Source organism: Aspergillus aculeatinus (genome assembly GCF_003184765.1).
Source record: "Aspergillus aculeatinus CBS 121060 unplaced genomic scaffold BO66scaffold_38, whole genome shotgun sequence".
In the NCBI taxonomy this organism is placed as follows: Eukaryota; Fungi; Ascomycota; class Eurotiomycetes; order Eurotiales; family Aspergillaceae; genus Aspergillus; species Aspergillus aculeatinus.
This window is the reverse complement of record NW_020291507.1, coordinates 4871-19654: the sequence shown is the minus strand read 5'-3', so window position 1 is coordinate 19654 and position 14784 is coordinate 4871. Positions and strand designations below refer to the sequence as shown.

At 46.2% G+C, this 14784-nt stretch overlaps 6 protein-coding genes across 6 annotated transcripts; 5 read left to right on the top strand and 1 right to left on the bottom strand.

The window, feature by feature from the left end:
- Positions 1-380: 380 nt before the first annotated feature.
- Positions 381-1177, bottom strand: BO66DRAFT_393372 (uncharacterized protein). Its single transcript, XM_025647745.1, has one exon. It carries the CDS (start codon positions 1149-1151, stop codon positions 534-536), a length of 618 nt encoding a protein of 205 aa, XP_025501720.1. The 5' UTR covers positions 1152-1177; the 3' UTR covers positions 381-533.
- Positions 1178-1476: 299 nt separating this feature from the next.
- BO66DRAFT_136128 (Zn(II)2Cys6 transcription factor domain-containing protein) lies at positions 1477-2586 on the top strand. The gene is made up of 2 exons (XM_025642021.1): positions 1477-1879; positions 1952-2586. The coding sequence occupies exons 1-2, from the start codon at positions 1817-1819 to the stop codon at positions 2540-2542; spliced, it is 654 nt and encodes a 217-aa protein (XP_025501719.1). The 5' UTR covers positions 1477-1816; the 3' UTR covers positions 2543-2586.
- Positions 2587-3852: 1266 nt separating this feature from the next.
- BO66DRAFT_136122 (uncharacterized protein) lies at positions 3853-4123 on the top strand. Its single transcript, XM_025642020.1, has one exon. The coding sequence runs from the start codon at positions 3890-3892 to the stop codon at positions 4088-4090; it is 201 nt and encodes a 66-aa protein (XP_025501718.1). The 5' UTR covers positions 3853-3889; the 3' UTR covers positions 4091-4123.
- A 206-nt stretch (positions 4124-4329) lies between these two features.
- On the top strand, positions 4330-6001 carry BO66DRAFT_393371 (serine protein kinase). The gene is made up of 5 exons (XM_025647744.1): positions 4330-4608; positions 4676-4992; positions 5045-5260; positions 5326-5456; positions 5512-6001. The coding sequence occupies exons 1-5, from the start codon at positions 4439-4441 to the stop codon at positions 5806-5808; spliced, it is 1131 nt and encodes a 376-aa protein (XP_025501717.1). The 5' UTR covers positions 4330-4438; the 3' UTR covers positions 5809-6001.
- A 1098-nt stretch (positions 6002-7099) lies between these two features.
- BO66DRAFT_430210 (uncharacterized protein) lies at positions 7100-8989 on the top strand (the record flags this gene model as incomplete). Its single annotated transcript, XM_025650513.1, has 3 exons — positions 7100-7392; positions 7575-8758; positions 8934-8989. The coding sequence occupies 3 exons, from the start codon at positions 7100-7102 to the stop codon at positions 8987-8989; spliced, it is 1533 nt and encodes a 510-aa protein (XP_025501716.1).
- A 1990-nt stretch (positions 8990-10979) lies between these two features.
- BO66DRAFT_456097 (uncharacterized protein) lies at positions 10980-12382 on the top strand (the record flags this gene model as incomplete). Its single annotated transcript, XM_025652119.1, has 2 exons — positions 10980-12266; positions 12329-12382. The coding sequence occupies 2 exons, from the start codon at positions 10980-10982 to the stop codon at positions 12380-12382; spliced, it is 1341 nt and encodes a 446-aa protein (XP_025501715.1).
- Positions 12383-14784: the final 2402 nt, after the last annotated feature.

Genomic DNA, 14784 nt, shown 5'->3' with positions numbered 1-14784 from the left:
TAGAGAGGCAGAAAGATTCCACCTAAACGATAATCCGAGGCATTTCCGGCCGAGGGCTTCAAATCGCCGGGGCTGACTTTCAAAGTACCAGCCGCAAGGCTACAGGGTATGACTCGATATACAGCCCCAGACAAAACCAACTGGGGCTGTAGCTACTGGAAATGCAATTGCAGAGGACAAATGATTATAGGGAGTTGGATGGGGAGGATTAGAGTTATGACTGGCCATCGCTGCCAAAGCTGCCGGGCGATGGGGAACTAAGGAGTTAGAATGCTTCTACTCTTGGAAATCTGGTCCCAATGTGTAGTCAATTAATGCTGTTGCGGCAGTTGAAGGTATAGTCATGTAAATCGAAATTCTTGTTGGTCTATACTCCTTCAGTCGCATATTACTGTGACATGTACAATTGCAGAAAAGAGTACCAAAACTGCACAGCCTCCGCCTGATGGATGACGTTCGAACTGCGTTGCAAAAATGCCACCCAGAGAGTGTTTTGTGAAGCCGGATGTACCATGCCCCCGTTCCGTCTCAAATTAAAGCACTTGAAATTCAACACTGGTAGGCTCGCCCTCGTTACAAGCGCTCACATCCATGGGACAAGCACTCATGGCGACGAGACAGTCCTGCTCTGCCATGAGAGTGATGAAGTCTCCGGCCTTGCTTTCCGGGTTCAAACACGTCAGCTTATTCTTGTCGACAGCCACATTCATGAATAGATTGAGAGGATCAGGCATCCAGCCATGCTGCATGAACTCCAGTAGATACAGAAACGAGGGGTCTTCGATCTTCTTCACAGCTTCGAACAGGTTACTCGCGCAATTATCATGTCCTGCCGAGGCGCCTAGTTGCAAATAGCGCTCCGGGGAGCAGGCAGCGAAAAGAACATCGTGGATTCCGGGAGACGTATCCTCCACAATTGTCAGAATTGGATCTCGTCGGTTGTCGAGAAAAGACTCCTGCAGCGAAGGCAGAAGTTTATGCAAGGTTGAACGAGTATGCGTCATGGACATGTAGCGCGGGAAAGAAGTGGTGGATGGAAGGGAAAAAGCCCAGAAGTCCACAACCTGGCCACCGGATGATTGAATAACCTTGATTGATTGGCCGGCACGTAGCCGCTGGGTGGCAAAGCTCCGAGCATGGACGGTTGGCATGGTTATCTCTGTTTTGACTCGAACTGGTGGATCAAAGAGGTAGATAGTTAGGTGTTTGGAAAAAAGGGAAACTCGGTGAGAGGGCATACGTACCATATATATAGGTAGATACTGGGCGAATCTCGGCGACTGTGAAAGCATGCTTGGCCTACTGTGCTGGAGAGTGACCGAAAATATCTGCTTAGGCAATATATGTCCTTGAAAGAATCGGTACAGTCCCTTGGTCTCGTCTCCGCAGTAGTTAGGTAGTAGCTTATACTTAGGTGGAGGGACCAGGTACCTACCACCTAGTATCCAGTATCCAGATTCTTGGCGGAAATAGTCTCTAGATTAGGTTAGCGTCTTTGATACTGACTCTTGGCGGAAATGGTCTCTAGATCAGGTTAGCGTCTGTCATACTGGTTCTTGGCGGATATCGGATCTATTTTGGGTTAGTGTTGAGGTAACCTGTAGGTAACTTATCTAACCCACTGCATAATCCACAATCCATGATGAATGGGGAAATGCTCCGGCCCTCCGAGGTCCGAGGTCGGCCCCCGAGCTAAGTTAGATCATCATGTTAGACATTATCCAAACGGATTTTCATCCGGCATTCATCCAAGCTCTGCGAACTGTCTTCAACTCGGTGAAGGTGTACCACTCAGTTTCCGGATGAGAAAAATGTGATGAGGAGAATGAAACCTCGAAGCACATCGGTTTGTCAAAATTGCCGGGATCGTAAGATCGGGGTAGGCCACCAGTTTCCAACCCAGTTCCCATTGCCAGTGGTTTAATATCTTCCCGATTGACTGGAGCAATAGTGTGACGGGAAAGTCCCAGCTTGCACGCAGTGCCGCCAGTTCCGGCAAGCATGCCCGGGTTATCCGCGAAAGATCATATTCGTGCACCAAGCCCCGGGCGACCCTAGCCGCAACAGTAACAACCCCTCGCCACCAAAGCGTCCACAGAATCAAAGCCTGGCACGAGGGCGGACTAACAATGAGACGGGGAACCTAATGCTGAATTTCACGAGTTTCAGATTGTCAACAGCGGAGGAGCTACTGGCAGTAGCCATTGACCATTTCATTCCTGGGTCCAAGTTGCCGATATGTATCTCGGAGCTATATTCGTCACAATCACTGGTCTGCGCTTCCTGGTTAGGCGTGCTCCCCAGTTTGATCGACGAAGAACGACCCGGATCTCTTATTATACAGGCTATTAGAACTCTGGGGCTTTCTATTATCTGCAGATGCCAGAGAGGGGAGACCAAATGTCTCCACAATCACCAGCGTCTCCAATCCTACTGCTCTGCTATCTACCAACTCCGAAGCCAACTGCTACTGCACAATGAGGACGTTCACAAGCAGACTGTCGCAGCTATCATGTCGTTGACGCTTGCAGAGGTACGCTGACACTCAATGCGAAGTTGGCTGGTTACTTTAAAGGAGCTAACCACGCTTTTTTCTTTCCTTTTCGCAGTTGATGATGCCAACCTCCCAGAAAGGCTGGAGGTTTCACGTAAGGGCAGTGGCTCAATTAGTACAAAAGCTTGGCCCGGAACAGTTCATTGTTTCGACTGCTCACCGGCTGTTTGTAGGCTTCCGCCCCTTGATTGTATGTAGGATCTGAGTAGTCCCAGAATGTGGTACAGCAGGATAACACGAGTACAGCTGATCGAAGCTATCCTCTCACGCAGCCCTACCTTTTTAACGTTACAGCAATGGCAAAGTGTTCCATTTCAGAAGCACTCCCCTTCTCCAATGCAACGGCTTCTAGGCTACGCTGCCGTTCTTCCCTCACTGCTGCATCGAGCCGATCGTGCCAAACTCATTCCTGCACAGCAAGGCTTTGCTGAAATACGGGCCATCACACTGGCACTTACTCAACTACTCGAGGTGCTTCGACAATGGGTGCTGTCGTATCAAAACTTATTTCCAGGACCTTTGTACTGGACCCAGCCAAAGGACCTAAAGTCGGACTACATCTCCGTATTACCATTCTGCTTCCCGAACGCCCTTGCAGCTACAGCTCTCATCCATTGCTGGACATTTCAGATTATCTGTCTCACACAGCTTTATGAACTAGGGATACTAGGCAAAAGTCATCAACCCTGCGGAGACTTCAATGAAGATTTCGCCCTTCGGATGCTCGAGGAGCGCGTGGACTTGTCTGTCAAGGTATGCCAAAGCATGAGCTATTTTCTAGAGGACAACATGAAGATATATGGCCCTGCTGCAGCTATATTTCCGTTTCAGATTGCGCACACAACCTTGCTTTTGTTTGCACAGCCGCAACATGACCATGTCGAAACATGCAAAGCCATGATATCTTCCTTCTTACGAAAAGGGTTTGATGTCAAGGAACCTGCTTCGGATGTAGCTTTCATACTAGAGCAGCCGCAAGCCCACTTTCAGGGAGATCAATGAAAGCTGAATCTCACCAACCCATTAGCAAAAGAGCAGTGATCGATATAACCTCATGATTTATATTCGTTACACAGTGACGCTTTTTAAATTGCTAGTAGGTCCAGTCATGAAATATTTGTCCGAGCCAAATACCTTGTTGGTCTGCAGCTGTCATTGCTTACATGATGCTGGCTTTGAGATTTTGCCAATCCTGACATGGATGAGGGCAAATCCTCATTGAGTTTTCAATACTGCCATTTAACATCTCAATATATAGATACCGAGGGACCTCTACCAACCATGCATCTTGATTGCCGCTTTGACCAATTGTGGTTCATAGTGAATTGTGGGAGGATGGTCTCTGCTTGTCTTCTACAGTTGCCGGATGAGCTACACCTCGACTATGCCGGCTATCTCGATGGTCAGTCCTTTAGCAAGCTCAGCTGCACCTGCAAAGATCTACTGGTAAGTTCATCGAAGAAACTACCAAGGCCAAAAGAGTTACAGGCCGTGCGCTCTCTCTTGTCAACATATAGCATGAGCGATGGAAACTAAATATTGACCTGGGATGGGATGAATGGCCTCGACTAGTACACATCATATGCCAAAACAATATCACGAGAGTCAAAGACTTCTTGAATGCCCGGGTTAGTCCAAACCTCAAGTCCGAGGATTACTGCCCCAGACTGCACGTAATACTAGGCGGGGTGACGGATCATAGATATTCCGCGTTGGAGAGAAGGCGCCCGGATGTGGCATGCTGACACTAGGAAGCAGGTTAAATGACTTGAGCACCGTCATCTGTTCGGCCTGGAAATTGGCCAATAAACTTCTTCATATCCACTGTCTAAGACACCGTATGTGCACCCGGTCACTTATTATTGTCACTACGCGGTATCAACAATGCGTCGCTTCGAACGGATCTATGATGCGGTGGAGCCCGTTGAAGAGTACCGCCCGGGGGGGTATCATCCAGTGCACCTTGGTGACGTGTTTCATCAGAGATATGAAATCACTGGAAAACTAGCCTTTGGCCAATACTCCACAGTATGGCTTGCAAAGGACCGGCAATTGTGAGTTTTCCTCCGCGGAGTGCGGCATTGGGTCAAGAATAACAGGCTGGGATGTAACGCCTCGCAGGGAGTCGCGACAGGTCGTGTTGAAAATTTCAAAGTCAGAAGCGTCCCAAAACAACAGCGAGCTCTCTTTCCTTCTTACCCTGTCATGTTCTGACACGGCCCACCCTGGAAGGAGACATGTTATTGAGATACTCGATCATTTTTCTCACACGGGTCCGAATGGAACTCACTTGTGTCTTGTTTTCCCAGCGATGATATCCGATGGGGAGGCAATGACAATCAGTGGGAAACCGCGAGAAGCAGGATATATTCGGGCTGTTTCTCGTCAGATTCTGCTGGGCCTTGACTTTCTTCATCAGTCAGGTATCGTTCATTGTGGTATGTCGGAGCTCTCAGATGGTGCAAGCAGCTGTCTAATCATTATGTGCAGATCTGCAACCAGCAAACATCCTGTTTTCGGTAGCTGGGCTCACGAATATGGACGAGCTGTTACAGCCTCCCGAGTTCAGCCCTGTCAAATGGTTACCAGGTGTGGTTGAAGACCACAGCGCCCCCAGATATCTAATGCCTACGCAAAGGCGCCGAGGCCAGTTGAATAATGCAGATTTCTCGACAATCCAGGTTAGGATCGGTGATCTGGGAGGAGGTCAGATATACCCATTCATCTATCTTGTGTGGTCAGTATTACTCAAATTTCGGGTACAATATTAGCTCAATATATTCGCCACTGTGACCAGCAACCAGTAACACTTCTGGCCTTGCGTGCACCTGAGTTGATAAGACAATATATCAATGGCACTAGTATAGATAGAGCCATAGACATTTGGACCCTGGGTTGTTTGGTATGCTAAGACCTTTTGTTGAAGCCTAGCCTCACTTTCTAACCCTGATTTAAAGCTATTTGAACTTGCAACAAATGAGCCCCTGTTCCCTCTGGATACGTTTCGTCTTACGCGCAAGGAGATAGAAAATGACCATTGTTCTCTCATCAACCAAAGACTGAGTTCAAACAGCCAGGGTGATGAGAACTTCATGAGATACCTGAGTGACAGGCTACCGATTAGCTTTGGTGCTAAGAATGTGAAGACTCTGGCATCATTCCTTTCCCATATGTTACAAGTAAGCCCTCGCGACCGACTGTCGGCAAGCGACTTACTTCAGACACCGTTCCTATTATCTGAATTCCAGCATTAATATGTTTGTCACTTGCGCAAGGAAGATCCAATTCAATTTTAGAAGAACCCACGCTGGCTTTTCTTTTATTCGAGTGCTTTTGATGACAGGCCTCCCTAACGGAGAGTCTGGCTAAACTTGATGAACGCATGAAGGGTCAACCCCCTCTTACAATACGCTGGGGACATCTGGTGATATTGATCACAATGGAATTTGATGACCTGAGAGACTGTGGTGTCGCGCGGAGATGAGCGCGCTCCTGGAATGCCAATTCATTTACCTTATTCATCCATGTCTACAAAGAATTGATAGGAGAAGAAGTCACAATGCAATCGTACGCTCTTTTGTATTTCGGCGGATCTCTTGGACCCGCCTTAATATGTAAGTGCGCAGCGAATGCTTTATGCTGTTACAAGTATCACAAAAATACTGGCACATCGTCTCGGTGGGGAATGCATCAACTTTGGACAAATAAAGCGAGGCGTTCTTTTTCATACCCCATTAAACACCAAGCACATATTGGGCCGAAGGCTTTGAATTGTCTATGTACCACAACCGGTGGCTACAAATATCTTCAGAGGATTAGCTTTGTTGCTCACGAGCCGAAAGGGCCTGAAGTATGGAAGTAGAGTATATATGAGGAGATTTAAGTAAGTCAAGTCACATGGTCATTTTATATCCGATATACTATGCAATTATCATCAACGCAAACAAAAGAAAGAAAGAAAGAAAGAAGAAAGCAATGGTAATTTGTATTGTCTTTGAGACTGTATCGACAGAGATCGACTTTCATTTTACCTGTTCCCAAAGCCTCTACTTGCCATGAACTATACTAAGTCAAATACTATATTAGAATATTGCATCTCTTCGTATCTAGAGACAGAGGAGATAAGAAGTTTCTATTTCAACCGTATAATCATTGATGCTAATCACCTAGAGGTAGATTTATCTGGATCACATATATCAGCAGATCATCGAGATTGACACTCCCATTGCAAAGGCCGAGCCAAGATCGACCAACTGAACTCAAAAGAGCGCACTCGAGAAGATGTAAGCGACTGGCGCGCGGTGACGTTATTGGCGGATGGAGAGCAGATCGCAATTTCCTTACTACCTAATAGCCCCACCAGCCGAATACCCCCAATGACTGGCACGTCTCCACTTGCCCACCTCCTCCTTAGATAACTACCTAACTAGTAGCGAAGGCATTTAGACTCTAACATTAACTGGGAGGCTTCCTACCTCCTGAGACTCAATAACTTATTCTACTGTGTATTTAACATTCCCGAAGCCTGGTCATCCCATCCGCAACATGGCCAACAGAACATCCGTCCCCCCCAACGACCCCCAAAGCCCCCGCTGGCTCCTCGACCTCCAGCAGTGGAGAATCGTGCCCTACACCGATATTCCACAGAGGATTCTCGATGGTGAAGGCTACGGCGTCGTCTCCTATACATGGGGCTACATAGTTGATGGTGGCAAGCCCGCCTCCGATCCCCCCCAGGGTCTTTTATGGGACGTCCCCGCCGTCAAGGGCTGGACACTCGCCAAAGCACGACAGGTGATGGAGACGATCGGGACCCGGTATATTTGGTGGGACTGGATGTGTGTTCCTCAGAGCGGGGACCAGATGCGACCTTGGGATAAGAAATTAGACTTGGGAAAGGTTCAGGGGGAGGAGATTGGGAAGCAGGTGTAGGTTTACTTTTCCCAGCCAAGTTGGTTTCTATCCACCAACTTAGATGACTCTCTTCCTTGCTGGTTCGTGGTTTGCTGACTCAAATTAGGCATATCTACGGCAAAGCCAAGAAAAGCATCGTCTGGCTTCACGCGACCTGTTGGGAGCGGGATTCGGCGATTAAGGACTTGCTTCACCTGCGCATACCGGACGACAAACCCAGAGAGGACGAAGATAACCAGACTCCAGCTGAGCTGGAGGAACACACCAATAGCCTGATGAGACTTTTGAAGCAGGCGCACGAGACAGAGCGCTGGACGTGCTCCGGTTGGACGCTGCAGGAAGGCGTACTGTTGCACGAAACGGAGCTCGTCGATGGCTGCGGACAACGACTCCCCGACAAGCACTTCTGGCTCAGCGACCAGGCCACTGTTGCGGACCTTACTGTTCCAATTACTAGATTGGCGTGGGAGATTGCCATCGCCTACTTCATCAAGTCGCAGGGGTATGAGCCGGATGTCGGGACGCCGATTCCTAAACGCCCGCATGTTTTCGCACGACTACCGGAGCTGTGGTTGCGGCGGTCTCTGCAGACACTCACAGCCTCAGGCTTCGTCGCTTACTGGCAAAATAGTCCCCTGGACATCTTGGCCGGGAAGCGCGGGCGCAAGTTCGGCAAGATCCAGGACTCTTGCTGGGCGCTTGTGGGCGCGTTGGGTATTGATAACATTGAGGTCACATATGCTGAGGACTTTGGCATGGACAAGGTGAAGCGGCGACTGCTGGTGGCGCTGTTTGACAAGTATACGTGGGGGATGTTGGCGCTGCCATATCCCGAGTCAATCCAGGACGTACATACCGGCGTGGAACGAGACTTTAGATGGACAGACGTGGCGGATGGGGCTGTGCTGCCGGTGCATGCGTTCTGCGTGGAACAAAAAACCGCCGCTCCCGATCCCAACCACCAGGAGCTGGAATCTCTTAAGCCCAGTTACACAGAGACACACAACGTTTGCATTCACAGTTGTAGCCCGACCAAAAGAATAACTCTGTTCCGCGCTTCGAAAGAGGGGATGGCCTGCTTCCGGCATTACCGTCAAGACAAGGATGGATTGAAGATTGTCTCGGCGGAGGATACGGCCTTCGTGGATGACAGTGTACTCGGAAAGGCGTGGTTTCTCCCCCTGCATCATGTGAATATGAAAGCCGGGGCTTTGGGTAGACGATGTCTTGCGGTGCTGGGGTTGGGGGATAAGGGCTCGATTGGGGAACGGGCTGAGGCTGGATTTGGGGGTACGATAGATATTAGGAGTCTTGGGCCAGAGCAGGTAGAACTTGATGAACTCGTACTGACTTCAAGTATGCGGTGATTCGGGTCGTTTTCGCCTTGTTTCATTGTGAAATAATGCTGGGGAACATCTTTGCACTTTCTCTGCTCATTCTGATGATACAATGTACCGTGACATAGTATTTCCTTTTCTCACAGGAATGCGTCTTAGCGTTGGGAGTTGTGGTACGCATTAGTCTACCAGGATTTCAAAGCATCATGCGCCAAAAATCACATACTCGACTTTTAGTACACTACATTCAGCCTCTACTTGTAGAGTGTTAACAAAATCGTTCACCCAGGACATGGATCCAGGCTTACAGTTGAAATGTCGTAGCCGTAGGAGCACAAGGCGTTCGCAGTGCTTATGTAGTCCGGGTTGTAGGGCTCCAGAGCAGCCGTAAACTCCATGCAATACCTGCCGTCTGTCATTTAGGGGCGTGCTGGCTTTGTCTAGTAAGACGACTCCTCCTTTGGTGAGGGGCTCTCTGATGGCGAATTCCAACCCGGATTGTGATTCGGTCAATGGCGTGGAGCCGGTTGCTGCTGTGGATCCTTCAAGCGGCCAACAGCCCATGTTAGCAAATGAGATCTCTTGTGGTGGCCGTGCTAGCCGGTCGGATATGTGGTGGAAGTCGAGTAATATAATGTGCATGTTGGTAAGGACTCGCTTGATGAGCAGTAGTTGCAGATTGCTGACGCGGGGACGATGTGACTGTGCTGGGCGATGGGTTGCTGAGGCCGCTCTCTTGAATATCACAGACTGAAGTTGTCTTTGAGCTCAGGCCAGATACATCTCGCTTCAAAAACTAATGCAAAGACCAGGAACGGATACGAATTGAGCAGGACACGGTGCCACTAATTGCCGTAGCATTGAATAGCGGTGTAGCACGTATTCATCTCCCATGAACTACAAGTTGGTATGTCATCTGACTAGACTGGGTGTGTGTGCCATGGGGAGCAGATAGTACAGTATCATAGTTGTATGGTGGGGTGGCTACAAGCTTCAAGCGACAGCGACCGATTGAGGAGAAGGGTGGGAATATTGTTTGGTGGATGGAAAGTCCGCTGACCGGGCCGGACCTCGGTCCTGACCTCGCTCACTCAGCCAATGCTCCAACCAGCCCGAAGTTCGGACGCAGCCAAAGATCTTGACCTCGTTCTACCCGTCCTCTGCGATGATATCGGTCTTGACAGCTCCGACATCTCCTACGAGAAAGCGCTACATAGCGCGTGGCTCTCAGATGGTAAACATGCCTGGTACACTGGTCAACCCCCTTACTTAACTGTATTGCTCTGATGTAACTTGCGAGTGGTATTAGATGACCAGTGAGGGGTAATGACAATTGACCACATGCTTATATTATCGTGCCTCGCCTAATGGCCACTAGTCGTTCCGTCAGCCTGATGAGGTATAGCGGGGGCTCGCGATGGGTCGAGTGAACCCCCCTGGCCGTCTAACCAAGAAAAAATGAAACTGCTAAGATCATCAAATGCATTCAGAAGAGACCGGAGCGGTGTTCTGTCAAGGTTTTTGTTCAATTTTAGTTCCATCATTCTTGCACGTGAACAAACTACATCTGCCATATATCATTCCAAGCCTATATCTATACACCAGCTCTGCCATGGTGAGGTTAACCGATGGCAGTAGGCATCAGAAAGACACTCGTCCCCTTTATCCGTAAATATAACCGGAATTTAACCCGCCACTCGACTCGGTGGCAACTCAGTGCCATTCAATCATGACCCAAGTGGGCGGGTGCAGAAATCTAATCTAATCAGATGCAACGTATGATCAGATAATACTAGGTTTCCGCCCGCCATTCTGCTTGGCGCGGAGAGAGACCAATCAGAACAGCGGGTCCCACTACCTAAGGCAGCATTGTCGCGACTGGGTTGATAGAATAGAAATAATTACATGATGTTATGTTTCATCAGGCAGTTATCTGTACCCCAATCCTGCAAACCTCTATCCGGAAGATGCCTGGTTCCGGTTCCAAGTGCGGGGTAATTTGACCCGGTAAAGGGGGACGCCCGTGTACAGTACTATTCTTCGCATTCCCGGTACCAAACTTGGACTTCTTTTCCTCTTGCCATTTCATCGCCCCCTAACAACCACCGATGATGGGAGACGGGACAACTCGCGTCGACGAGCTCGGCATCAATGGCGAGACAAAAGTTAGCGGTATGACTGAGCCCGACCAAGCCGTGGCCGGAACCCTGGACAAGGGCTCCCTGCAGGATGATGATGAGCGAGCCATCAAAGGCAAACAGCGTTTCCATCGCCTGGGTTGGAAGCGCCTTACCATCGTGCTGATTGTCCAGTCTATTGCATTGGGTAGCTTGAGTCTGCCAGCTGCATTCGAAACGCTGGGCATGGTGGCTGGTGTCATATTGACCCTTGGATTAGGGGTTATCGCCATCTACGCCAGCTACATCCTCGGCCTTGTGAAGCTCAAGTATCCGCATCTGCCGCATATCGTAGACTTTGGCCGTCTGCTTATGGGCAGCATTGGCGACAAGGTCCTGGCGGTTGCTTTTGTCGCCCTCTTGACTATGACCGTCGGCTCGCATTGTTTGACGGGTAAACTGGCCCTAGCGACTATCACAGGAAGCAACGTGTGCGCCCTCGCCTTCAGCGTGGTGTCTGCTGTCATTCTCTTTGCCTTTGCTGTGCCTCCTACCTTTGCAGATATCTCTATCCTGGGATACATCGACTTCGCCTCCATCATCGTGGCCATTGGGATCGTGATGGTCTCCACGGGAATTCAACAGTCCCAAAACGCGACCGCTGCGTCAGCCGCGTGGTCGGCTTGGCCAAAAAAGGACTTGACTCTCAGCGAGGCGTTTGTTGCCATCTCCAATATCGCTTTTGCCTACGCCTTTGCCGGGGCGCAGCCAACCTTTATGGACGAAATGCACACCCCGACCGACTTTACCAAGTCTATCACCCTGTTAGCCTGTACACAAATGACCATCTACACCGTTACAGGGGCTGTGATCTACGCGTTTGTGGGACAAGGGGTTCAATCCCCGGCGCTTCTATCTGCCAGTCCTCTGATTGCTAAAATCGCCTTTGGTGTTGCCCTTCCTGTCATCTACATCTCGGGTGCCATCAACGCCACCATCGCCGCCCGTTTCATGCACGGCCGTATCTTTCAGAACCCCGCCGTGCGGTACGTTAACACTCCCATGGGATGGGCGACCTGGCTCGCAATCGTGGCCTGCATCAATATCATTGGCTGGATTGTCGCCGAGGCCATTCCTTTCTTCTCCGAGCTCCTCTCGATCTGTGGCTGTCTGCTGGTCTCGGGGTTTTCCTTTTACCTCCCTCCGTTGATGTGGTTCTTTTTGCTCAAGGAGGGGGCCTGGTTTGATCCGGCGAATCTTCGGGCCGCGGTCTTCAATTTGATCGTATTTGTGGTGGGAGTCACTATACTTGGATGTGGGATGTATGCAAGTGTGACCGAGGTGGTGAGTCTACCCTGCTTTAGGAACGAGTGTCGGAACTTGAGACTGATTCATCTTTTCGTTAGATCGCTGCGTTTCGGACGGGTTCAATCAATCGTCCGTTTTCATGCAGTACCTAGCGCGGGCGAACAATTGACCATATACAATGAAGCCGCCGCCAACGTATGGGGATGAATCTATTAATTTCCCTCTTCCCACGTCGCTCTACCCAATATCAACTGAGGTATCGGAATGTTTGACAGGGGGAAAAACGAGCACATCTCGAGGACAGCAGAGGCAACTGGTAGCCATCCCCCTCAAGCAAAAGGAGAAGAATATGCTGTCTATCTCTGTGACAGGCCGAACCTTCGGCCACCAGGAACTCTACGCATTTGAGGCGACGTCACCCCGGCATTCATTGAGAACTCCTGCTGAGCTACACCCTGGCTGTACTCTTCACTCCGCCATGGTGCCTAAGCGAGGATGAATGATGTGTGCCTTTTATAAAAGGAAATTATACTGTAGATGTTTTATCATCTAGCACAATGTATAGAACTGTTCTTTCTGCCTTCCCTAATCTTTGATACCTACTATAATCCTTGCTCTGGTATCTATTTCGTATCCTCACTCGACAGAAGAACATTGAAACTAACTAATATTTTGGAAAGTAAAGAACGAGCGGCAAGAGGTACCCAGCGGTTGAGATACTACAGTACGCATGTGTTGAAATCTCTACTTAGCAAAGGCTAATAGAGTACTAGAGCCTGGTATCGCTACTTTTCGGGCCAGCAAATAGAACAATTGGGTCGTGGGATCTCGCGAATAGAAGGCAGAGGTAGGATTCGGCTTGGGCGTATAGCCAACCACAAGAGATTGAATGAACTGCAAAGAAGGGACGCCCTACCAAGAACTTTCCATTCTCAACCAGCTCGAACAATCTCGAGCTGCTGCAACACAACTGTTATTCCGGAGGATAGCTCCGACATTCCCCCTAGATATATCCATTGGGAAGTAAGGTGGGTGATCGCGAAGCTGGGAATCGGTGCCAGATATCCCGGGTCGTCCTGGATGACATTGTTGATTGGATCATTCCAGTGAATTCATTAGGGTTTTAGGGTTTTTCTATATACAAAATCCCTATGGTTGGGTCTTAGAAAAGGTTTACTGGAAAAGAATATAAAAATTATTAAAAAAAGAATTAGAAGAAAGAAGAAATAGAAAGAGTCTAAGCTTAATTTCTAATATCTAATAATTATAAAATTAAAAGACTTTTTAAAAACCTTTATTCTTAATCAGATAAAATCTTATATTTATAATATTTTATATAATTAAAAAATTTTTCTTTCTTTTTAATATCTTATTATATAAATCTTTTTTAAAAATTAAAAAAAAATTATTTAATAAATAATTATTTAAATAGCTTTTTTTTATAAAATCAAAAGATTTTACTTTAAAAACAAAAAAATATAATAATATAAAATTTTTAGTTATTATTTCTACTAGTTAAAAATTATCTACTGTTAGTAAAAAATCCTTTTATTATTTAATTTTTATAAACTTTTATTATTTTTTTAATTTTTTTTATATAAGTTTTTTTTTAAAAATCAGAGAAAATTATTTAATAAATATAGAGTGGCTTAACATGACTGTTATATCTTAATCTTAATCTGACTATAATCATATAACTAGATTAAAATATAAAAGATTTTTAACTATAGAATTAAAATTAGATGAAGATGTAACTATTATTTTAATTATTTATATCTGTATCATACAATACCTACTACTATAGCAGTCTATATCTACTATTATAACAGTCTGCTTCTAGGTTGATATAGATTTATCAGGTTTTTAATCCGAACACTTATATTATTATATTCTTTACTTCTCTTTTTATATAATATATTATTCTAAGATTCTTTAGAAACAAAGATTTCTTAAGAATTAGTCTTAAAATTAATAGAAGACTGCTTTTAATTATCTTACTTACCTTACCTAACCAGCGTGTCTACTGCGTCAAGTAGTTCCTAACAATCTGCTAGTTAAAAAAATTAGATATAATAGATAGATTATTAACTATAGATTAATGAGTAATATATATATTATTTTATATATATTATATATAAAATATAATAAATTTTTAATTATAATATAATAATATTTTTTAAATTTAGCTAATTTATTCTTTTTATTTTAACTATTTTTTTAAAATATATTATATTTTATAAAATACTTTTATCATTAATAAACAAATAGTTTTATATTATTTTTTATATTATTTAGAATAATAATTATAATTTGTATTAAAAATTTGATTTTTTATTTCGTTCGAATTAGATCTGTAGTTTTATTTATAAAACCGGATTTTTTATATTTTTTAAAGTAGATCTGCAGTTTTATTTATAAAAACTGGACTTTTTATGTTTTTTAAATTGGATTTATAATATTATTTATAGAAATTAAACTTTATTTTCTTTTTAAATTAATCTACTATAGAATAGATAAATAGTATTTTATTTTTATTAAAATCTATTATTATTAC

Excerpts from the sequence above, each read along its gene's own strand:
- BO66DRAFT_393372 (XM_025647745.1), bottom strand. The coding sequence starts at position 1,151 with ATGCCAACCGTCCATGCTCGGAGCTTTGCCACCCAGCGGCTACGTGCC.
- BO66DRAFT_136128 (XM_025642021.1), top strand. The coding sequence starts at position 1,817 with ATGAGGAGAATGAAACCTCGAAGCACATCGGTTTGTCAAAATTGCCGG. Across the intron at positions 1,880-1,951 it reads GCCGGGATCGTAAGATCGGG|TGTGACGGGAAAGTCCCAGC; the intron begins GTAGGCCACCAG and ends CTGGAGCAATAG.
- BO66DRAFT_136122 (XM_025642020.1), top strand. The coding sequence starts at position 3,890 with ATGGTCTCTGCTTGTCTTCTACAGTTGCCGGATGAGCTACACCTCGAC.
- BO66DRAFT_393371 (XM_025647744.1), top strand. The coding sequence starts at position 4,439 with ATGCGTCGCTTCGAACGGATCTATGATGCGGTGGAGCCCGTTGAAGAG. Across the intron at positions 4,609-4,675 it reads CTTGCAAAGGACCGGCAATT|GGAGTCGCGACAGGTCGTGT; the intron begins GTGAGTTTTCCT and ends AACGCCTCGCAG. Across the intron at positions 5,261-5,325 it reads GATCGGTGATCTGGGAGGAG|CTCAATATATTCGCCACTGT; the intron begins GTCAGATATACC and ends GTACAATATTAG.